The 27,135-nt window shown below is 18.8% G+C and overlaps 1 protein-coding gene across 3 annotated transcripts in view; it reads left to right on the forward strand.

Moving 5' to 3' along the window:
* LOC129610677 (neuroguidin) overlaps nt 1-14,487 on the forward strand; it is an 84,598-nt gene extending 70,111 nt beyond the window's left edge. Inside the window, exons 1-5 of one of the 3 annotated variants that reach the window (XM_055523321.1) lie at nt 10,827-10,906; nt 12,658-13,053; nt 13,132-13,385; nt 13,447-13,634; nt 13,785-14,485. In XM_055523321.1, coding sequence (XP_055379296.1) covers nt 10,859-10,906; nt 12,658-13,053; nt 13,132-13,385; nt 13,447-13,634; nt 13,785-13,906 — 1,008 coding nt within the window. In that variant the 5' untranslated portion in view covers nt 10,827-10,858 and the 3' untranslated portion in view covers nt 13,907-14,485. Of the gene's footprint in view, nt 1-10,826; nt 10,907-12,657; nt 13,054-13,131; nt 13,386-13,446; nt 13,635-13,784 lie in introns of those variants that run through there. The other 2 variants (XM_055523322.1, XM_055523323.1) reach the window with 2 other exon arrangements.
* Nucleotides 14,488-27,135: the final 12,648 nt, after the last annotated feature.

Consider the following 27,135-nt stretch of genomic DNA (forward strand, 5'->3'; position numbering starts at 1 on the left):
TTAATCTCTACAATTTGGAGGTAAATATTAATTTGAAATTGTAGGAAAAGATTAAATCTAAAATTGTATAGGACAAAAAAATTTCGACAATAGATCCTTATTAATGTGGAGATGCAATTGGTTTTAATTCGTTTTAGGAGGAAATTTTTTTTTTTGTTAATTAATAATAAAAACAAATTTTTTTTTGTTGACTTTATTGAAAGTAGGCTATAATTTTGGTGCAAGTAGGTATAACGGTACTTTTAGATATGCAAGTAGGTATTTAGATACTTTTAGATAAGTTGGTACAACAGACTATTTAACAAACCCATACAACGTACATTTATTTTAGATACCATTAAAGTAATTAATTTTTGAAAATTTTTTATTTTTTTTTTTTATTTAAATAACGGTATTTTTTTTTCGATGACGTAACATGGTAGCTATTAAAAATTTTACAAAATTAAAAACCTGAACTCCTGATTTATGGCCTTTAATTTTTGTATAACAATTTTTCTTTTTGCTGTATAAATATTGTGGTTTGTATGAAATAGATGAGAATGAATTCTAGAAAAATAATTGAATGAATAATAAAATTTTAGAAAACTATGGGTTTTTTATTATAATTTAGAGTCTATTTAGTTGTTAAACAGCTATTTGAAAAATATTTTATTTTTGAATTTTCAAATTCGAAAATAAAATTGAATATTAAAGAAAAACATTCAGTAAAAATTTAATGCATAAAAATAATTTTATTATTAATCAAGTACAGTCATACCCATTAAAAAATTTTTTTAACATATTGTACACAATGTTGGGAGGAGACCTTCAACATTATAGGTAAATGCAAAGAAAAAGAAAATAAAATAAAATACGAAATTATTTTTTGCAATACTTAATTATTATTTTTTACAATTTTTATAATTATTGGTGTACCCACACAATACCATATAAGGTAATATAAGGAATATTTTTAAAAAAAATTTTAATGAATTAAAATGAAAAAAAAAAAGAAATTTTGTATATACCATACACATATATGGTAAATATACTGTACATGTATTCTATATAAAACAATAAAAAAAAAAATATATAATTTTTATATAATTTAAGTACCGCCATTTTTAATGAAACAGAAAAAAAAAATTCATTTTAAATTTTTATTTCATCTTATTTTTTAATATTAAAACTGCATGAAGAAATCAAAAAAAAAAAAAAAATATTACAAATTTTCATTTTTATTTGAAATTCGGAACGACCATTTTGTTTTCTCTTTATTTTTTTATTATTTTTTTTATTAATTTTAATTTTTTTTTTGTTTTTCTTCTTTTCTTCATTTATTTTAACGAATTAATTGGTATTTTACACAAAGCAAAAAAAAAATAAATTAAATTAAATACAATATAAAAGAGGAATGCAATATAAAAACATTAAAAAAAATAAATTTTTTTTTTGGAAAATAACAACCATCTGAAACAAGGATTCAATATAATATTTATTTCATTTTTATAAAAGAAGGATGGGCATGTATGTACTTAATACCTTTGTGCCCATTTCACCGTTAAAATAAATGTATGAACGTACACAGAATATTATTAAAAAAAAAAAATAATATGATAAAACAATAAAATATTAAAAAAATAAAAATTTGACTAAATAAATAAAAAATATCGTCGTTAACATACCCCCCCCCTCAACCATCATCATATTATAAAGAGCATGGTATGGTGAATTTCATATATATTACATACGGGTATTTGTATATTTTGTATAAAATACAAAGTATTTTTAATAAATTTCTGAGAATTTTATTATTTTATATTTTGCATTTTTAATTTACAAATGATTGTATACCAGGGATTATTGCATTTATTACTACTATTGCGTTACACTTTAATTTAGCAGGCCCCATAGAATATTTTAACCATATAGCATTTCAAATAAAAAGTACACCGAACCACCGAACGTACATTTCATTACAGAATTTTCATATTTATTCCGAACGGAATAATGAAATTCGAACCGAATTTTTTTTATTTTATATTTTTGACATTATTAACTTTAAAGCGTAATTTTCATAACTTGAATTATTTTGAATGTAACAAATAATTTCTCGATTTTTAAGTATAACAGTTAAGTATGTAAATCAAAGATTTAAGTCAACAATAATATGAATATATTCGATTTAAGAAAAAAATCATTTATAGGAGAAAGTATGGTGAAATTTGATTTATAATTTTTATAAATGAAATCTCACAGTTATACAAATTATAACACAAAATAATTGTTATACAGTTTATTCAACTCATTTCTTTTAGTGCTATTTTTTATTCGTATTTCACTCTAAATTTTTTCATACATATTGTTATTTACGAATATTCATATATTGTTATTCAATTTTTACTAATAACAACAATTTTACTATTAAAAATACTTAATTTTAACTATTAAGAATTGAAATAATTGAAAAGAAAGTATGAAATGAGAACATCGCATTCAATTCAAGTAGTTGTGAATGGAATTTTTAGTAATAACTGCGACGCTCATTACATTATAGTGGTATACTTACAAAAATTACATTTCGAGTAAATTGTGATTGAAATATTAAATTTTTTAAGAAATTTTTTTAAAAGGCAAAAACGAACTTATGTCGAAATAGAATATAAAAAGGTAGAATTTTATAAATATAGAACAATCAATTCTTTAGGCCATTACAGTTCAATTGAACATAATAACTTATTTTTGCAAAAACTGTTGGATAGGCCACTAATATATTGAGCGCATGGAATGCCAGTAAGTCATCTTGTCGAAATAGAGTTATATTATATTTGCATCTCTCATAAAATCAACAATAGATACTTAATTTCATATTTATTAATTATAAAATATTAAAAATAGTAAAATAAATATTTTTTAAATGAAAATTAAACAAATTTTCTTTAATATTTTTCAGTATTCAAGATACAAAGGCTCTTAAACAATTTGTATCACAATTAAGCCGATATGAGCCTTAGCTTGATTTAATATTTGCCTCCACCCTTCTCGATTTGTTGTTAGTTGCTGCTAATTCGTTATATTCATTTTACGTAAATCTTCTAATACGTCGTCTTTCCATATCTTAACCTTGGTCTTCCAATATTTCTTTGAAGTAGTGGTCTTACTTTTGATTCATCCATTCGATTTAGATGTGCCAGCAATCTCAATCTTTGAACTCTTATAAATCTTACTATATTTTCATTTAAGGTCCATTAGTTTTTAATTTGACCCTTATTTCATACTGGTTTTTAATATTCAATCTTGGCCCAAAAATTCTTCATAAGATCTTCCTCTCAAAGGTTTTTAAATTATTGATATCATATTGCGTTAATGATCATGTTTCAGCACTGTAACTTAATATAGAACGCAAAATTGTTTTATATAATTGTATTTTGCATGATTTTGATAAAATTTTTGGATTTAAATAAATATCCCATTGAGTAGTAAGCTCTGTACCATTTGTATCAATTTCTTTTATTTGATGATTTTCCCAAAAAAAAAAATATTTTCGAGAATTTTTTTAAACAAACTTTGTACATAACAAATAAATTATAAAATGGAAATATTCATATATTTTATTTATTTATTTTTAATATGTATATTGCTCGTGTATATATTGAATGAAGTGCATTTATTGCAAGGATATATTAATTTATAGGGATACTGAAATTATTTGATCCTTTTATACGAATGATTTTTTTTTTTTTTTATTGAGTATGAGAAATTGCATATAATGTTTTTAAAAAATTCAGTCTTCTGTTAATATTATTATTCTTTTTTCATATATTTTTTTATTTTTTTTTCGGATAAAGGCATTTTTATAAATTTGTTTTTTTCCTATATGATTTTTAATAATAAATATATATATATATATGTATGTACATATTATATATCCAATGTATATCCAATGTAGAGCTCTCGTTTTATATTAAATCCTGTTTTATTATCTCCCCTTTTTTTGTATTTTATTATCATGTTCTCTTTATTTTTGTTCTCTTTTTATTTTTGTTTTTGAAAATATACCCGTTAATATTGCACGCATATGTGTTTATGTGAGGGCTATATGGCATATATGAAAAAAAAAAATATAAAAATGCATAAAATATATAAAATTTCATATTATATTCACAATGTATATGGAATGTACAGGCCAGCTACAGTACAGGCCATATATACACATATATATAAATAAAGTATATGAGTGTATAAGTATATGTATATATATATATCATATGTGCATAATTCTTTTGATTTAAATTTCATTTTAAATCGTAAATTTTTTTTTTTTGTTTTTCCCATATAATTTTTTTTCATTTCAAGTTTTTTTGATTTTGAGATTAAAAGAGTTTACAAGAAAAACAATAAAAAAAAAAAACAAAGAGGCAACGGGTATAACAAAAACAAAAAGAGAAATTGAGTAAAAAATAATAATAATAAAAAAATAAGAGAAAGAAAGAGCAAAATGCATTTTTGCTTTCTTTTTTTTTGTTTCTTTTTTTGTTAATTCTACAACATTTTTTAATTTTCTCGCTGAGCGAATGCACTACGAGTATATATGCTTTAATGCTTTTTTTCTTTAATTATTTTATTTAAAAAAGGAAAAAAAAAATGTGATTACAAATATAATATATTATTAAAGGTACATATTGTGTTCTATATATACATATACAAATGTACATTATATGATTTGTGTATATAAAAATTAGTTATTCTCATATTTCAAGTATAATATTGAAATGAGTATAAAATATATTGAGAAAGGGAATGAAAATTACTCAATAATTTTGTATTTCGATTTTCAAATTAAAAATTACTCTATATATATACGAGTATACTAAAATTTCCTATGTACTAATCACTAATCAGTATTAAGCAAGAGTCACCATAAATTAAAAGGAATAGTTATTTGATTGCAGTAACATGGTTATTTATTTTTGAAAAGTTATGTAGAGCATATTATATAATTTTTTCCGAATATTAGAGTTTTTATAATATATAATTATAAAAATCTATGCAAGAAGATTAAAATAAGTCTATGACATTGAATGCAATATATTTATTTTTTGATATAGTATATTTGAAACATTACTTTATTGGAAAATTACAACAAATGAAAAATTATAATATTTAAAATGACTGATGAAAATATTTAGGCCTACATAAATGCATATGTCAATTATATGAAAACCTTGAAATTCCTTATAAAAGGAAAATGATGAATTATGACCTGTGTAAAGATGCAATATATAGGGTACAAGATATTTAATCAAGACTAGCTCAATTTCCATTCAATGAAATAATTTTCTATCTTCTGGAATTGAACGGTTTTGAAAAGTTGTAATAACTTCATTTGATAACCATATATCATTTTAATATTATGTAGATATTGAATATATTTCATTTATACTTCTATATACATGAGGAGTAGCGGGAATGGGTATATTTGTTAATTCTCTGACTCTATTTGATTTCCTTTAATATGAAAATAAATATTTTTTTTTCCATAAATTTTTTTTTTTATATTATTTATATTATGGTATTCGGAGGGTGGGGTATTTTTTCATCATATATATTATATACTTTACATTTTATACCCTTGTACATTATATGATGCATTAATGTATATATATAGTTTTACGCGGAAAATAAAAATGGAACAGCCTGAAAATCTCATGCATTTTTTTTTTTTAATTTTTTAACAATATTTTTTTTATGCGTTATTTTACGTATAGTCAGTCCGGAATGAGAAAGTAAAAAAAAAAAATGCTAAAATAACCATAGCAATGCAATATTTGCTTGCTATATACTCGTATATAGTAGAATTGGTAACGATCAAAAATAAAAAACAAAAAACTATGCAATAGCCTTCAAAAAAATTAAAATAAGTAAAAAAAAAATGAAATGAGATTTTTTATATTATAAAAAAAAAAATTTGAGTGCGTTTTTTTTTCGCATTTTTATTTATTTAAAAAAAAAGAAAAAATTAAAAAATAAAATTCATATTGTGTACCTATATTTAAAAAAAAAAAAAAATTATTGATAACTATTTCCAATATTACCATATAGACTACAATATATTATGAATAATTTACAAGAACAAAATGGAAAATGGAATGCAGTATGCAGAATAGTGGATTTAAAGTGAATTTTATATATAGAGTGTATTGTTTATCTCGTCTGATATATAATGATAAGTAAGAGGAAATCTACTCTGATTTTTAATACTCTTCTCAATTGTAGTTTTTTTCAAGTGCGCTATCAATTAATTTGATATATGAAAAATATTTTTTTTTCTCTGATATATTTTTTACTACTACTCGTACCCATATTTTGTGCATTAATTTGTGCATTATAAATTTATTGAATAATTAGTTAGGCCTAAATATACGACTTGTGTGCATAAATATAATGTTGATGCACAAAATGATATTATTTTCTAAGATCCGTATATTCTATTACTACATTATTATATTCGCTAGTAGGAATGTATTCTTTAATATATACAATTCTTATTTGAATTTTTTTTATAATACAGTAGGACTGCTATAACTCAAAGTCGCACGGTAACGCTAAAACAGTTCGAATTATGGAGATTGCGAATTTAAGAGAAAAAAAAAGTCATACCAATGTTCAAGCGAATTGATATGGCTTCGAAATAAAGAGATTTTCGAGTTGTAGAATTTCGAGTTATTGAGGCCCCACTGTATATCTATAAATATCGTACTTGCTCGAATTTGTATTCTATATTTATAATAAATTATTGTTTATTCGCAATTTAGTCACATAATATTCGTTTGAATTCCAAAATGCAATAATGCATTTTGTATTAATACATAATTCAGCTTATAAATGTGAATTGCTGAATTGTATATCATATAATTTATTACTGTATTTTGCATATCAACGATCATTCAAATCGTCATTTAAATTTTTTGAATGAATTTGTGATCACTCAAATTATAAATATTTATTTTGTATATAAAAAAAAAAATTGCTTTATCACCCTGTTACATTTTATAATAATAATAATAATGAAAATATCAAAATAAGATCAAAAATGAAAATAAAAATGGAAAAAAAATTATATAACATTAAAAAATTGCCAAAAATTACAAAATAAAAATTTCCTGAACCAAAAGTAAATAAATAAAAAAAAAATGTAACATTATTTAAAAATTCCATATATGTTTATGTTAAATTTATTTCTATTATTTTATTCTCATTTCTGTTCTCATTTCTTTTTTATATACCTTTTCATATAAATATTTAAAGCAAATACGTTAAAAAAAAAGTAAAAGAACAAAATAATCCAAAAAAAAATATGAAAAAAAAAAATTGCCAAAAATTTTTATATGGGCACCAAAAGTATGTTGTATTAATATAAAAGAGCGAAAAAAAAAATTACAGAATTAAATAAAAATTAAAATAAAAAGGATTCAGAGAACATGAGAAAAAAAATGAATTAAAAAAATTAACAAAAACCATTAAGAAAAAAAAAAAAACCAAATAACTGTACATTATCGATGCGATTGTGCAACCACTTTTATACTTTTCCATGTATGGTGAATTTGTTAAAAAAAAAAAATTTAAAGCATCACATCCATAACAAATTTTATGCCTTTATGTTCTTGCTACAATTATACCAGCACTCATTTCATGTAGTTGTTGTTGTCATCATCGATTTGTATTTTATGAAAAGTTAACATGCCATCTAGATAAATTATTTTTTGCTTTGTTTTTTCTTTGTGTTGCTTTGCTATCATTTTTAGCACATTTTTGTTTTTTAAAATGAATAATTGTTTGAAATCATTAATTTTTTTTGTCCAATCATTTTGATATTTCTCTTAGATTTTTACTTAATAAAAATTTTCAAAATGTGCAACAGTCTGAAAAATGTTGCAAAAGTTGAAAAAAAAAAATTATTTCAAAAAATTTATTAAAATATTGCATACATTTAGGATGCAATATTTGCATTATTATGCATGGCCTTAAATACGATTGTAGTTTATTGTAGAATTATTTAAAAAATTATGTATTTTTTAAAAAAATAAATATGATTTATGTCTTTAAGGCGATAATTTGTGAGGAATCAATACTAAAAATATTTTAATATTATAATTAATTTCTAATAATTATCGTATTGTATAGTGTGGTAAAATTTCTCTATAAAATATGTTTTCAATTAATAATTTGAAATCATTAAATTAATCAAAGAAATTAATCGGTATTTAAGAAGATTATAATTACTACTCGTAGTATTAAATTTTAAGTTTTTATACTAAAAACCAATAATATAATTATAAAAATTCCATAACTTTACAACTTACTTTATAACTTACATTTATCACAGTAATACTTTATTATTATATACACCATTTTGTATTTGCAACTTATATGCTGAATCGTTTATAAATTATTGCTTGCAATACAATTGCTTGAAATTTCTAAAATTTTAGTCTTAAAAAAAACTTGTATAACACTTATTACAAGTTTTATACAAGTATAACACACACTTATTCGTGTTATACTTCTATAACACTTATTTGTTAAAAATTATATTTAAATGATAAGTGTTATGCTTGTATAACACTTATTTGTTAAACATTATATTTAAATTATAAGTGTTATACTTGTATAACAATTATTGTTATACAAGTATAACACTAATTTAATAATTAAATATAACAATTGTAATTATGAAAAATAATTGTGAAAAATTATAGTTATAGATAAGTTACGGTTATAGTTAAGTTACGGGTGTAGTTATACTCATAAATTATAAAGTGCCCTCTATTGATCCCTTATTTTGTTCATTTACAATTTTTAATATAAATTTTAATTGTAATATTTTTTTTTATACATATTTTCTTTTCATTAACATATACAAATATACTTACTTATACACCAATATTTTTATAATAATTCCTTTATATTGTGGTTGTGCTTTTTTTTTTTTTTTGTTAATTTTACTTTAATTTTATTTTAATTTATTTTTAATATAATTGTATGTGTATGTATTTAAAATTTTACGTGCAAGTATGTATATGTAAAATTTGTATATTTATATGATACAGATGTTCGTTGAATAATTTTTTTTTCCAATTCACATTTTTAAAAAATATAAAATAAATATACAAAAAACAACAATGAAAAAAAAAACGAAATTAATGCAGTTACAATTTAAAATAAAAATTAAAAAATGAAAACAATAAACGAAAAATAAAACAAGAAAATAATCATAAAATGATGCCTTGTTTTCATGTCAAAAAAAAATAAAATTAAAAAAAAATATTAAGCATATATTTAACATGTGTACATGTATATGTATTTTTATTATTAAAAAAAAAATAAACCAAAAAAGTCCTTGGAAAGCTCGAAGATATAATTTTAATATGAAAATTACCAACAATGGGAAAAAAAATGGATGAATTTTAAATTTCCTTTTTTTTTTGATTTTATTGTTGCTTCTTTTTGTTTATTTTCGTATAAAAAACTGAACTTTATTGGCCAATAATGGAAACTTAACGTAAAATGAAAAAAAAAATATCACTTTGAAATTTTATTTTTAATTTTTTTTTTTATATTTTTAATTTTCTTTTCTTTTTTTTTCATTTTAATATTAAAAATAAAGAAGAAAATTATCAATATAATAACACAATACAATATACAAATTGGAATCAGTTTAAATTAAGTACTGGCTGGATTGTGGTATACTTACACTTAAAAAAGTAGTAATATCGAAAAAATTTCAAAAGCTATACACATAAAAAATAAATTTCATATATAGAAAAAAAAATAAACTACTCCTAAATATTTTTTCTCCTATTCAAAACTTAGAAAAGTTTTTGGATCATAATATAGAAAAAAGTCAACAAAAAAAAGGAAAAAATTTCCGAATATAACAGTTTTTTTTTTCTCCGTGTTTTTATCTTTTTTGTTAGAATATAGAAAAGAGAGCCAATTAGATAGAAGCCTCTAAATTTTGAATTAGTTTAGTCCTCTAACACTAAAATATAAAGAGTAAATAATATTTGATATAGAAAAAAAAAAATAAAAACAATAATAAGCCGTATATTCGCGAATTATAATAGTTTTACCATATCGTATATTATGAACACATACGTATGCATTCATTCATCTAAATATATATACATACGTGTTGTAATACAAATAATATTCATCTAAGTATATAAAATATATGTTTATCTAGTTTATATTAGCTGTCTATTTCTATTTTGAGTAATAAAACAAAAAAAATATAACACTCATAAATAATTGTATGTATAGAGGATTTTCTCTCAAAATTTCTGATATAAACTCACTTAGATAAAATTATTGATGAAAGATTATAACAGACTTAATAATAATAATAAAAACAATATTATAATAATTAAAAAATAATAAGTGAAATAAAAAATATAAAGAGATGATTTAAAAAAAATTCAATTAAAAATTATTAGAATTTTTGAAATATTTGTGAAAAACTTTAAAAGAAAAAATTTTTATTCTTCTTTCTTATATAATAATATTCTCTTATAATAATAAAAAAAAATTATAATAATTTTAAATTAAAAATTAAAATATTGGAAAAGAAACTTAAATATTAATAAGAAATTTTTTAAAAAATAAAATAATCTATTTTATTCAAATCATACCAAATTAATTTGTATAAATTATATTTAAATTAAATTGTATATTTAAAAAAAAAAATTACACACATACACACGCAAAAAATAATTATAATTTGAAATTTGTCTATTTGTGTAATATTATAGTTTATACTTAAAGGATAAAAAATAAAAATTTAAGGAAAAAAAATAAAATAAAACAAAAATCGTGAGAGATGAGAGCCATTATTGAACAAGAATGTGAATATGATCATGTTAATGATGTATGTATTAGTGAGAAAAACAATTTCTTATTTGCCTATAATATTAGAGAAATGTATAGAATTATTTAGAATTTTATTTAAATTTTTATATTATCCATTCCGAAATTTTCACATTGTTTATGTAGTTATACAATTACTTTTTGGTAAACAGTCATTGATTACCTTATTGGTTACTCAAAATGTAATTCTTGGATTACATTTCTGTGGTGATATCCGAGAATCCAAGTAATTTATTACGTTTTGCATTACATGAGAGTAGTTAAATAAGTTGTTGAAATTTAAAATAAAATAAGTTGTTGAATTAAATCATTGTTGAAAAATAATGTAATATTTAGGGGCATGGGAGACATTACCCATATTATTACGAAAAAAATTGGGAAATAAACTTTCTTAATTAAGGCAATATATTAAAGAGGAAATTAAGATTATATATCAAATTTTTTGTAAGTAAGGAGATTTGTGGCTATTGGTTTTTATAAAAAGTACATATAAATTCCTATTTACCGTGCAGAGTGTTTGCAGTATTTAGTTCTATAAAACAAAATATATAACTCGTTACAAATCCATTTTTCAATACGAGTCATTACTCAATTTCCTACTGGATACTTACATATATATGATATATTTTAATATTTAATATATATATATATATATATATATATGTATATATATATATATATATATATATAAATATATTATATACTATATATATTGATACATATAGGGTATATTCTAATCTAGATTTTTAGATTTTAGATATGCAATGATATATATAATGTATACTTATAAAACTTTCTACCAAATATTTGAAAATTTGTAATATAAGTATAACAGTAAAAAAAAATTTAAAGTTTAATATAATATACAGATTTGCTCTTAATAACTGGTACAAATCTTTTAAATATTGACAAATTAAAACTTTGAGTACTTATTTTTCTCCCAAATTACTGAGGATTGCTAATCAAAACCATATGAACACATAAAGTGTTAATTTCTAAGCTTAGACGTCATGAGTTTTATTAATATTTAAAGAAATGTCACAGTTCGGTATTGCATTAAATTTGGAGTAGTAGGCTTCTTGAAACTATTTCAAAAAATTTCTTAAATTCGTCTTATTTTGCTTGGAAAAAGCACCAACTTGTTTTTGCTATTGCCTATTACAAAAAAACTTGGAATAAAAATTTTGAAATCAAGTTTAGAATTAAGCAGTTTTGTATGTGTGGTAGTATTATAGGTTGGCACAAACTTGATGGTTTTTGGGTTAGTTCTGTTCTGAGAGTTTTTTATTTATTCCTTGAAATTTTGCTCAAGTTGTACCGTTTTTGCTTGGTGTCGCTGAAATTAAGCTGTATTTGGATATTTTCATGGTATTCGGAATTTCTTGCATTTTGCTGAAACTTAGCCATTTAAAAGCGAATTTTAATTTAATTTAATTTCAAGTTCACTTGCCTTGAACATCAAAAAACCAAGTAAATAAAATTAATTAAGTTTCGTTTAATTTGGTAGGAACAGCAAAACAACTAAAATTTTACGTAATATTAGCAAATCATATTATTTGTTTACAAAATTATATCGATTTACTTTGTCATCAATCTGTCAACAAGTTCGAGACTCGATAAATTTTTCTGTTAAAAAAAATCATCTGCAATCAAATAATTCTTAATTTTTTTTGAAATTTCAATTTACTCTTTTAATTTTTATTAAATTTTTGAAAACTACCTTAATATTTTCTTTTTATTTTCTAATTATAGGCTTTGGATTTTTGGGATGTGGACCAGAATTTACCACAAGCTGTACAGTTATTAAAAGAAATGAATCAACATGTTAAACAAGTGTCCACATTAGTTGAGGATATGTTACAAAAAGTAAAAAATGGTGAATTGTCAACGGAATATGGTTTAAGCTTTTTAGAAGTTAAATATCATATGCTATTGGATTATTTAATTAATTTAACATATATTGTTCTACAAAAATGTTCCGGAGAAAAAATTGAAAATGATCCAGCTATTGATAGGTTAATTGAAATACGTATTGTATTAGAAAAAATAATACGACCAATCGATCATAAATTAAGATATCAAATAGATAAATTGGTCAAAACAGCTGTTACAGGTGCAACGAGCTCATCCGATCCAATTACATTTAAAGTAAATACAAAATACTTTTTAAAAATTATTCATTCGTTATTTTATAATTTAAATTGCGGTATTTTTTTTTTATTCTAGCCTAATCCCAATAATTTAATATCTAATACAGAAGTAAGTGAATCGAGTGATGATGATTCACAATCAGAATCGGATGAAAATGATGAAGATAATGAAAATGGTGAAACAGCAAAAAAAAGTGGTGGTAAAAAATCTAAAACAAAATCAAGTGGAAAATATGTTCCACCAAAATTGACAGCTGTACATTATGACGAAGAAACAGAAGCAGAACGTACGAAGAAATTAATGGAAAAATCAAGAAAACGGGCATTGACGTATGCTTCCTGTTTTTAGATATATCATTCAACCTATTTTATTTTATTTAACTAATTCTAGATCGTCAATGTTAGAAGATTTAAAAGAAGAATATTTAGATATACCAACAGAAGTGTCTTCAGGCTCTAGAGCACAACAAATATTATTAAAGGCACACAAAGAGAAACAAGAGTATGAAGAAACCTATTTAACACGTCTTCCGGTAACAAAAGCGGAGAAACATATGCAAAGGAAATTGACCACATTGGGTAAGAGATTTATTAAGATTAATTGTAAAGTACATAGCAAATTTCCAACTTTTTCGAGTTATAAGTTGGATTTTATTTTTTTCTTTTTGTAAAATTAACATGCAATTAATGTTAATAAAATTGAAATAAAAATTTTTTTTTTTATTTTAGGTACTCTGGGGGATGATATTTTAGGTGACATCAAAGCATTAGGCGCTTCCAGCAGTTCCAAAAATAAACGCAAGAAAACATCAGGGAAAAAACGTGGCGGAAAAAAACGAAAATTTCATTAAAATTTAATATTTAAATAATTAATTATGTATATGTATATATATTGATATATATATACAAATTTATATTTACAACGTCAACAATTTTGAAACAATTTTTTTTATATGACATCAACTGGGAAATAATTGAATAATGTCAACTATCCCAAGAATAGTATGAAAAATCAAAATATATCATGGATAAGTAACGAAAAAAGTTACAAGCCTACATAATAATAAAAAAAAAAATAGTTCCAAAAGTCTGAAGAGCACACTATATGAAAAGTTCATGGAAAGCAAAAGGATTAATTTTTTCAATTAATTAAGCTATAAAAAAAAACACTCAAATCTATTTTGAAAATAAAAAGTTGTGTTACAGACATTTTAACTATTATTAAAATTTTTTTACTAGTTTAAAGAAAAAAAAAATTAATTAATTAATTATAATTTTGTTAAGTTAACTTTGAAAATACTTTTTTTAATATTTCTTATTATATTTGTTTTCAATTAAGTTTTACATTTACAAACAAAAAAAAAAAATTGAAAAAGTTTTATTAAGTTTTATTAACTTGGAATTTTGATATATTATGTAACATTATTATTAAATGTTTCTTTTAATTTTAATTCACTATAAGTTATTTAATGGCACAATAATTATTATCTTTTGAGAAATATTAAATTATATAAATTAGATAAGTTTGATGACAGCTTAAATTAATTTAACAAAGGCAAATATAAACTAAACTTTTTATTGAAAATTAAACTTTAAAAATTTATTTTAAAATCTTCTGCGAATTTAAACGCGTTCAATATTAAAATAATTAATATTGAAATTCAAGAAAATTTTCAGAATTAATTTAAAGTCGGTTAACAATTTAATTTACTTACAAATTAATATGTACAAGTTGTAAAACATATATTAGCAAACATTAAATAATTTTATTAAAGCTGAAATTGTACGACCATTGAATATTATGAAAGTGGTAAGAAAAATAATTATTTTGCAAATTTAATACACAAATATTACGTAAACATTTAATAAAAAAAAAATCAGTAACTTAAAGAATAAATCGTAATAAAATTATAAAATATTAAATAACAGATAATTTTAAAATTAAAATCATAAAATTTTAAATTAAAAAGGTGTGCCATTAAATTTATTTTTTTTAAAAATGAAATTAGAATATTGTTATTTTACAATTTATATTTTTCTGTAATTTTTAAATTTGAATTTTTTTTTTAAATAATTAATTTTTAAATTTAGTTATATTATAATTATCATTTTTTTTTAATAAAGTTGATTTGATATAATTTCATAATTTATTGTTTTGTTTGATTTACTTTTTGTTTTTTTTTATAGAATAAACCTAAAATAATTTTTAAAATTTATATAAAAACATTTTAAATTCGTTTTCAACAAAATAAACTAAAAAAAATAATAATTCAGATTATTTACGTGTATTCTATGAATTTATACATATTTATAAAGTATACTTAAAACATGTATTATATAATCTGAATCCTAAAGCATTTTATATTTCATCAATATTAGTGTGATATGTCCGAAGAATAAAGTAAAATATAAAAAGCCAAAAAACCAATGAACAAAAAACCAAAAAAAATGAATTAAATACAAAAAAAACACAGAAAATACAAAACAATCCGTATCAAACATGGAAAATAAAATTGAAGCCTTTTTTTTTTTAATTTATTTTTAAAACATTAACAATTCAAAATTTATAAAATCAAAAAATAATTGAAACAAAATTGAATCCGTATCTGTATTTGTGTACTGTTTTTAGGAGTTTACAATAAGACCTGATATTTATAAAATTTTTATTTTAAGAAATTTTACAATTTTTTATTATTTTAAAACAAAAAAAAAAATGAAAACCAATATGTAATACAGAAATACAATCTTGTGTTATTAAACATGTAATGGTTATAAAATATACATATATATATAATTAAAATTGAATTGCTAAGTTGTCAAATACTATAATTTCTATAAAAGCAATTTTAATATTGTATTTAAATATAAAATGGAATATTTAATATTGTTTTAAAGCAAAAATAATTCAAATTATATTTATTATTTTTTAAATTAAAAAATGAATAAGCCTTTTTGGTCACTTTTGAAAAATCTTTTTCCAAAATCTTTACATTATATTTTTTAGTAAAATTTTTTTGTATCAATAATCAGTAAATGCAGTTAATTAATTTAGTTTTTCTTTAAAATTTTAACAAAAAATTATAAAAATTTACTTATATTGTAGTTTAATATAAGTAAATACGTCAACGTAACTATTTAATTTATATTTTTTAATTCATGTTTATTTTAATATTTTATTTAATTTATTTTAAATAAAACATTTAAATTGTTACTGCTATTACTTAGTATTAATAAGAAAATTGAAGATTTATTAAAAACAAAACAGGTATAAATTAATTAATTATTTAATTGAATCTAGTTGAGATTTACTACAAAAAAATTATTATTAAAATTTTAAGTTTAACTACTATTTTCCAAAAACGGTTCTAAATATTTTTTTTTACAATATTCACATTAATTTATTAAGTTAATAAATTATTAACTTAATTTTAATAGATTATTAAAATTTATTAAATTTCCTTATTGGATCAATTTTCTTTTTTTTTTTTCTTTTAGTCCATATCAACTTATTTAAATAATATGTTGCATAATATGAATTTACAATAAAAAAACAAAAAATTTCATAGTAAACACATAACTATTATATAACAGGAAAATTTAAATATATAATATAAAAAATTCTTTATATACATATATATTTAAAACACAGTATTGAATTGGAATTCCTTATAAAAAGTTGCCTTAATTACATAAATTAATGAAATAAAAAAAGAAACAAACAAATAAAAAAAAAAAAACATTAAAATATAAAAAAAAACGAATCAAATAAATAAAACATACAAGAAATGCGAACCAAAAATAAAACAAAAGAAAAATTAATATTGAGATTTCAATTCAAATATGAAAATTTTTATAATTACAAATGGAAGTTTTTAATCAAACCTAATAAAAAAAAATCAAAATAAACTCAGCAACAAAAACTCAATAGTTATTAAAATATTTAAAATAAAGCAAATTTATATTTTAGATGAAACGAAATAGCAGGAATTTATTTTACACAAAAGCCAAAGAATCAAAAACCATAGAATTAATATTAAAACATTAATTAATAATAGTAAAGAAAATAGGAAAAAAATAAAAAAAAACCGAAAAAAAAAATACAAATAAATAGAAAACCAAAAAAAAGTAAAACCATTAATATTTTGAAATAGTTAAAAAAAATATAATTCAACAATTTTTCTTGGTTTTTTTTTTATAATTGTAAATAAGTCCACGTAAAATTTAAATAATTAAATTTAATAATTAAAAATTCAATATACTGTTTTTTTTTCTCATTTTTAATTTTTTTATTATATTGAATATTTTATTTTAACAATAGAATCAAATTTAAACAACAATTTTTACAAAACAAATTTACAAAAAGTCCAATATACATTATTAATAGAAAAATAAAATATATTTAAAATATGAAAAAAAAATCGAATTGAAAACCACAAAAAAAATTAAAAAAATAAATGAAAATATTTTTGTTTTTATTTTTAATAAAAATACAGAAATAAAGAAATAGAGAATAGAAAAAAAAATTAATTATGATATCTATAAATAAATAAAAACAGCAATAAGTACAACTAATTCTAAACAGATCTCATTAAAAATGAAATAGATAATGGAATTATTTTAGTTAAATTTTATTATTTTTACTTTTCAATGTAATATACAATGCATATATATATATATATGTACAATATATATATATATATATATACTTAAATACATTAATTGTTTCTTTAATATTAATCTAAGAATATCCATATTATACGAAAGTAATATAGTTATATATTTATAGACAATATTGCAGAATTATTTATTTACAGATAAAAAAAAAAAAAAAATAGAACAGATAAAAATAGTTTTTTGTGTTTTCTATATTGAAATTGAAAATCTCAATATTAGTTTTTTATTATTTTTTTCTTTTCTTTTCAAGAAATATAATACAAAAACCAAATGAATTGAAACTAAAGTAAAAAAAAAATGAATGAATGAATAACATTTACAGGAAAAAACACAATTTTATTGTAAAAGAAAAGAATTTAATTTTTATTTAATTTTTAATAGACCTAAATCTAATGTTGAATTATGTCGAAAAAAAATTTTAAAATATTAAAATAAATATTTTTACATTACTACTTAAACAAGTGCCACAAAATTTCAATAAAATTTTTTATATCATTTTTAAAATTAAATAAATTCCTAAAAATAAATATTATATTTTTGAGGGATTATAATTCAAAAATAAAAAAATTATTTCTCCAAAATTAATTCCTGTCTATATTTTTCATCCTGAATTCGGTATATAAAATTATCTTATTAAAGGTAGTTCTTTTTAAGCGCAACATTTGATATTTTGAATTCAAATATGGAACCTAAATATATATAGTTTATAGAAAAAGTAAAAAATCAACTTGTTTAAAAGAAAAATAACTACCAAGATAATTAAAATAGTACCTATTTATAATTTCTTAATAAATTTTGCTTAACCAAGCAATAATCTATAAAACATTTTTTAAAAAATTGTGGCATTAAAATTTTATAGTCCCTCACTGTCTTAAATTAAATGTTTTGGAAAATGAAAAAATTAAAACTAAAAACAATTTCGAGTCAAAAATAAAAAATATAAAAATATAAAAATTTAAAAAATTCAAAATTAAAAGCAAAACAAAAAAAAAACAAATACGAAGTGGCAACTAAAAAAATTTTTTAAATTAAAAAAAATAAATTTTATTTTCATTTTATAATATCAAGAGAATATATTTAATAATATGATGTATTTTTCATTTTAAACAAAAATTTTCCTTCTTTAATAATTTTCATTTTACAATTATTATTATTATTATCATATAATTTTCCCTTTTTAAAACAAACAATAAAAATAGCCTCGTAAATATACACGCAACCAAAAACTCGCTAGCATAATTCATATATACAGAATTATGCGTTTTACAAATTGATATAAATAATAAATATGAATATTGTAAATATATATATATTAAAATAAAATAATAATAAAAATTATTAAAAAAGAAAAATAAAACAAAAATGAACAAGAAATCAGATTAAATTATAAAATTAAATACAAAATGAAAATGTATATTGCGTTTAATTCATAAATAAAATTTCAATATTATTATTAAAAGAAAAAAAAAAATAAACAAAATATTTAAAAACTGCAGTTGCAAAGCGAAATAGATATTAAAAATCAAATTGAATAATATAAAAAGCCCGAAAACAAATAAAATAAAATAAAACAAACAATTTTTTAAAAATTTATAATATTACAAAAACAAATTAAATAAAAGAAAAAAACCCAACCAAAATTAAAAAGGTATTTTTAAGCACACCATACAGAATCAATATTTCAAAAATGCTCCTAAAAACAGTTCTTTTTTATATAAAACAAAAAAAAAAAAATGTAAAGAAAAAATTAAACAAATTTTCCTATACAATTAATTCGTCCAATAGAAGAACAAAAATTGAAAAAAAAAAAAAAACAATATGAAAAAAACCAGAAAATTTAAAATTATAAAAAAATAAAAATATAAAATATGTAATAAAAACTTAAAAATTAAATAATGTAAAAATTCAAATAAAAAAAAAAACAAAAAAATTAATTATTTTATAATTAATTGAGCATTTATATTAGAGGAAAACATTAATATAATGTTTATCTAGAGAAAAAAATTATTAATATTTCTCTTATTTTGGAAGCAACCCCAAAAAAAATTTTTAATTAAAATTTTTGTTTAATAATTTAAATTTTTTATTTAATGAATATTTGCTCCTTTTTCGAAGTATTCAAATTTGGTTTCGAAGCAAAAGTCATTTCTAACTAACAATTGGAATTAGGTTGCCGGTACCATAAAACAGAATTGCTCAAATTTCTTATTTAGAAACATTAAAAATAAATTATTTATACTTAAAAATGATTTTTTGTAATTCGAAACAAAAAATTTTAATATTGATATTTTAAAATTGGTTAAATTAAAAAACAAAAAGAAATCTTAAATTGAATAATATACATTTATATTTACCTGACATTCAAAAATTTAAAAATACTTGAAGGTATTATATATTTAAATTTCTTACTTTCTAATAAAACAAAATTTTGATTTTATTTAAAATTATTGTATATAAATAGCGTACATTATTAAAATATTTCTAATTTAATTAAATTATGTTCTTACAAATCAAAAGACTCAAGCGAGAAACCAAATTTTTGAAAAAAAAATTAAAATATAACATTAAATACAATTTGTTTTTCTTTAAAAATAAAATACTATATAAAAAAATTAATCAAAAAATAATAAAAATAAAAATAATAAAACATGCAAACAAACTCAGTTCCTAAATATTAATTAAATTATAAAAAAAGAAAACACACAAAACCATAAAGAATAACAAAAAAAAAAATAAATTTAAAAATCGATGACAAAAATTTTAAAATTTTTTACAACAAAACAAATATGTAAAAGGTGTATAAAATTTGAAGTCGTCGTGGATTACTTTTTAATATCTCTTTTATCTAAAAAAAAAAAAAACAAAAACGAAACCAAAAAAAAAAAAAATAAATAAAATTTTTATTTTAGAAATTTCGTTTTAAAATTAAATACAAATATTTAATTTTTTATAATAAAATCAAAAAAATCTTTGTAATAAAATTTAATTTTGAAAATAATATTTTTAATATATTATTAGTTGATTTTTCGAAATGCTAAAGCTATAAATAATAATAATATGTTTTAAAATGTTTTCATTTAATAAAATTTACTTTTAAGTAGAAAAATTTTTTAAAAAGTTATTAATTTCTATTTTTTTCTTTTTCCTTATTTCTTGTTATTGTATAATGAATTATATTAAATATGGGATCTAATATATCGTAATTGTATTATAACAATTACAAAAAATTATTTATTTAAAATCTATAATTATTCATATAATCTTGATTTTACAAAATTATTTGTATTAATATTCAATTCAATTAATTTTAGAAAAAATAGTTTGTTAAGAAAATATTTTTTTTTTCTTTTGTCAAACTATTTTATTATAAATTTATAACAATTATTTTGCTGCAAAAATATAAAACAAAATCATATAAAATATATGCTATTTTTAATCAAATAAATAATATTGCTTAAGAAATTTAGAATATTTACATAGAAATTATTTAATGTAAACAATTTGAAAAATAGGTTTTTTTTTTTTTGTATCACAGATCCCTTAAATTAAACTTATTATGCATATAACAATTAATATAAAATTCAATTTTAAAATTAAAAAAATAATTACTATAACAGAATAAAACCAAATCTCATAATTATACAATATATTCAAAAAATATTAAAAAAAAAAACAACAATTCATGGAAATTCAAAAAAATTAAATACATTAGTAATAAAAATATTCAAAAATTTGAAAAAAAAAAAAAAACTTTGAAAAATCGAAAAAAAAATTAAGAAAAAACATCTTTGGCATTACTCTTTGGAATCAACATTTCGGAATACTAAAATGAATAAAATTAAATAAAATACAGTAAATGTTTGGAACTATTAAAATTCAAAACTATAAATAAATGAAAAATTATTAAAAAAAAAAAAAAACTTTAAAATACAAGAATAAAATTAAAAAAGAAGAAAAAAATTTATAATTAAATTTAATTGTAAGATTAAAACAAAATCAAATATTTAATTAAAAAAAATTATGATTATTTTCTTTCAATTAAAATATAATCATTCAACATTAAGATTTTCAACATATTTAAAATATATTTGAAAAAATTTTGAATTTTGAAAATTTTGCATCTTAAATTCATATTTCGTAAATAATATTGAAATGCAAAAAAAACAAGAATGTCAATATTTTAATTGAAAAAATAATTCCATAATAAAATACTGTAATAAAAATTATTAAAAAAAAAATAAAAAATATTAAGAAAATTTTTTTTCCTTACAGAATGTAATACATACTTAACATTTATACAAGTAAAATGCAATGCATAATTTTTAATATCTAGTCTCAAAAACAAAAAATATCTAGAAATTGTAATTTTAAAAAGTTGAATTCAATAAATAAATACACTCTTAAGAATTTCTGCTTACAATTTATGAGACTAAGAATTAAATATTAAAATAAATTTTTATGTATGTTTGAACAAAAAAAAATGTAAGGTCTATTGAAAAAATGACCCCCATTCTGGCCATGCGAATATAAAAAACAAAAAAGGAAAAACAAAACCTACTTAGATTTTAAGTTGATTTTGAAAATTTAATATAAGTAAAAAAAAAAATATAATCAGGAATCATAGTAATTTGATAGAAAAACAAAATTAAAAAAAATAAAGCAAAAAAAAAAAAACAGAAGGAAACCTTAATAAATAATATTTAAATACGAAAAGAAAATTTTTTTGGAAATTAAATATAAAATAAATATAACAATGCCTTTGCGAGGAAATCTAAAATTTTTATTTTAAATTTTCGGCATTTTCAATTAAAAAAATATTTTTCTTTTTTTTAAAACTCAAAAACATTACAAAATTACAAAAAAAAAACAAAAAACGTAAATTAATAATTTTGTTTTCAAAAAAAAAAAAATTTCGACACGAATTGAGAAAATTTCTTAAAAAAAAAATTGAAAAAAAATAACAAGAAAAAAATTAAAAAAAGAAAATTTTTAAAACGATTAGAATATCTAAATTCTATATAAATTTAATATATTTTTTGATGAATTTTGCGGAATTCGGAATTCTAGTATTTAAGAAAAAAAAAAAACATTAAAATAATGTGAGAGTTTTTTTTTTATTATATATTTATAATAAATTTTTTAAGTTCGTATTTCGAGATAACTATAATTCAATTATTTATTTATAAAATTGATTATTAAGAATATTTGTAAATTAAGTTCGAAAATTTTATTAATTCATAGTTATATTTGTAATATTAATTTATTTTATATAATAATTATACTATTATGAGGAAAAAAATTAAAAAAAAAAATATTTCAATTAAATAAGAATATATATTTGTTTTTCAAATTTCTTCTTCATAATAATAATTTTATTATATAATTTAAAATCGATTAGATTTAAGTTATTTTTTTATATATATATATAATATTGAAAAATTAATTATTTTAATATAATTTAATCAAATCGTCAGTGGTAAATATCAACTAAAAAATTTTCAGAAAAATTAATAAATATATTTTGAAAATTTACAAAAATATGAAAAACTTTTAAATTTCGAATATTTATATAAACATCAGTTCGAATAAAGTTTAATAAAATAAAAAAAAAAAAATAAATAAATAAAATCATGTCCATTTTTATCGAAATTAAATTTAAAAAAAAAAAATTTAATTTTAACTTAAATAATTTCGATTTAATTGTTAACATCATTTAATTAAATTGGACATGAAACTTGTAAAACATGAATTTTGGCTATACTTAAAAAAAAAATATATTTATTATTAAAATTAATAAATAAATATACATACAACTTACATTAACAAAATATTTTCGGAATATTAAAATAAAACAAATAAAAAATTTGAAATTTTCGGCTATCAGTTGTATGTATTAACGGATATTTAAAATTAATTGTTTGGCTATATATATGAATATAATTAAAAAAAAAAAAAACAAAAATGGTTTAATAAAATTATTTGGTAAAAAAACCATTTTTGAAACAAAATTATTAAATACAGTACTAAAAACTCCTTTCGGCACATTTACTATTTATCACTGGTTATTTAATGAAAATAAAATTGGAACATAATATTATAATTTAAAGAAAAAAGAAAACAAAATATAAAATTATAAAATTAGTTCATGAAATTTTGAATTTCTATAAAAAAATAAAATTTCAAACTAAATCCATAATAATTATTCCAAATTCGTATAAACTTTTTCAAATTAAAATTGTTGAGTTAAAATAAAATTAAATTCATTCCTCTATAGTGTCTGCTATAGAACTTCACTCTTCTCTTCTTGCTATAAAATTCAATTATTGCCAAAGTTTAATTACAAAAATTAGTCTATAATTATATATAATTAGTAAACATTAGTATACATGCCTGAAATTAATTGAGATATTCAATTAAATGCATTTACTTAATAGTTATACAAACCGGACAAAAAATTCTTCTTTACCATAATTCAAAAGTTTTGAACTAATTTTAAATTTTATATTATGCTTATATAGTGATTGCAATTAATAGACTGATCTTATTCGAATTTATTTTTGAAAAAAAAAAAAATGAAGTAAGAAAGAAAACTATGTAAAATTATACTTTTTAATAAGTTAATTTTTAAAAATAAATTTTAAATAAATTAAATAAATTGGTTACATTAGATTTGAATTTCAAAAATAAAAAAAAAAACCTTAAAAATGTTGAAAAAAAAATGTAATATATTTTCAGTTTTTAAATAATTTGACTAGTTAAAAATTAAAAATGGAAAAAAAAATTAAAGAAATAAATTCAATTTCCTTGAAAATCAAAAAAAAAAAAAATAAGAAAATTAAAACATTTTCCTGTGATTCCTGTAATTAAAAAATGAAGAAATAATTAATTAATGAAAACCAAAATGAAGAAATATTCAAAATAATAATAAAAAAAAAACATTTTAAATTAAATAATTAAAATAAAGATGAGAAAAATTCAATAAAAATAAACAAAATGCAAAAAAAAAAAAACTTATTACATTTTTGGAAAGTCAAAATTTTGTCATTATTCGTCAGTGTTGTATCAAAAATATTCTTGTAACAAAAACCAAAATGAAAACAAAAAATATAAAATATAAATACTTACATTATGCATAAAATAATATAATAAATATTATGTAATTATATTAAAAGTAAACATAAAATTATTTAATTATTTATTGTTTTTAATTCGAATTTTTGTTTTTTATTTCAATTTTAAATTTCTTATTGGTAAATATTCGGTCTACAATATAATTTTAATAATAATCATGTAAAAATTTTTATTAATTTTAATGAGAATCTTATTGTCTCATAAATTATTTTAAAAAAAAAAAAATATTAAAAATTCAAATGCATTAATTTAAAAAATTGCAATAAATATGACAACATTAAGTAAAATTAAAATATTTTATATTATATGAAATTAAAATTATTAAGTCAGCTATTATTCTAATATAATTAATTTAGCTGTACAATACATACTTGAAACTGCTCTAAATTCATATAAAATTTTCTTTCAAAAATAAAATTAATTAATAATTTCTGTACGAAACATTGAAGTACATTCACTTTTTGTTCTAAATTTTAACATGATTATTATTATTATAAAAATATTATAAAACCAATTTTTATCTAATAATGTTATAAATTTTGTTACAGTTTAAATTAATTAAAAAAAAAAAGAAAATTCAAGTTCTCTGTTAATTTTTTTGAAAATTAATTAAAAATATAATTAAAGCAAAAAGGAAATAATAAAATTAAAAAAAAATAAAAATTAATAATAAAAGAAAGAAAAAATAAAATTAAAATAAAATAATCACCTTATCAATGCCTTTTATTAAAAAAAAAAAAAGTGAATATGAAGAGATGAGAAAAACAGACAAAAACACAAAATAACAAAACTCTATAAATAAAATATATAATTTTTTTTTTTAAAGAAAAAAAAAAGCATAATTTTTTTATTAAAAAAACTTTAAATATAGAAATGAAAATAAACAAATCCAAAAAAAATCCCAAGATAAACAATTTACAATAAAATTAAATTAAAGAAAAAATAAAAAGAAAAAAAATAAATAAATTTATAAAATTACAAACACAAAGTAAAAAGATAATAGACAGAATTTATGTTTACAATAGAAATAATTACACAAAATAAAAACATTATTATTATAAAAAATATATAAAAAACAAATATATAATTTAATTCTGCTTTCTTTTTAATTATGATTTTAAATATTATTGTTATATTTATACAATATACATTATTTTTAATTTTTAAGAGACACAATAGTATAGTTAAAAATAAAAAAATATATTAAAATTTATATTTTAAAATTAAATATATAATTTTTTTTCTAATTAAATTTAATTATTATTTTTCAATAGTTATTATATTCAGTAAAACTTTTTAAGTGTCGCAGTTATTTATTTAAAATAACAACAAGCAATTACGAAAAAAAAAAAAAACAATATTATTATAAAAATTTTTCATATTTTAAAATTTTCATATAAAATTTTAATTAATGAAGAATGTTGTAAATGGTAATATGCAAGTAAATTCAATAACATAGCATGTTCAGTTGCTAATTCTAAAAGAATTTTTAAATTTTTTTATTAAATGCAAAAACATTATACCAAAATTAGAAGAATAACATAATGGAGCATAAAATGTTGAATATTGAAGAATAGCTCGTATTATCGTATTATTACTTGTAGAATATTACAAATCTGAAAAAATAAAATATTGGATTCCTGCGATTTGTAAGTATATGCAAAGACTTAACATAGACATTTTAATGGCATCAAAAATCCCCTTAAATATTAAGAGGTACACTTGTGTTATTTTGCGCTGAACTCGTACCAGAAGTTGAATTTAAATTTATTGAATTCTAATTTTTGAGACGAATATTATGTTAACATACAAAGTTGTTCGAAGACATGAATTACATTTTGAGTATAAAAATTTTTAACAAAAATTTAATATTTAAAACGCATTATTTAATTGTCTTTATTTATTATCTTTGTTCTATATACAATTAACTTCGAAAACATTTCATTTTAGCCCATTATGAATTGTGCATGCTTCAAGGTCTATGGGGTCACATACATAACGCATTCTTTTAAATTGTTTTTTATTTATTTTTCATATTATTACAAATGCGGCACCTAAAAAGTTAACAAAAATTTTAATCAGAAAACAAACCGGAAATCAGTAATTAAAAACCGAAAATAAAATATAAAAAAAAAAAACAATATAATAAAAAAAGAAACATGAAAAAAAGGTGATATATATTTATATTAAATTAAAAATTAAAAAAAATAATATTAATATGGATAAAAATCATATTTGTTGAATTTATTTGTTTATTTAGTAAAATCAGAACATA

Source organism: Condylostylus longicornis, unplaced genomic scaffold (genome assembly GCF_029603195.1).
Source record: "Condylostylus longicornis isolate FDR11 unplaced genomic scaffold, ASM2960319v2 ptg000046l, whole genome shotgun sequence".
Lineage (NCBI taxonomy): Eukaryota > Metazoa > Arthropoda > Insecta > Diptera > Dolichopodidae > Condylostylus > Condylostylus longicornis.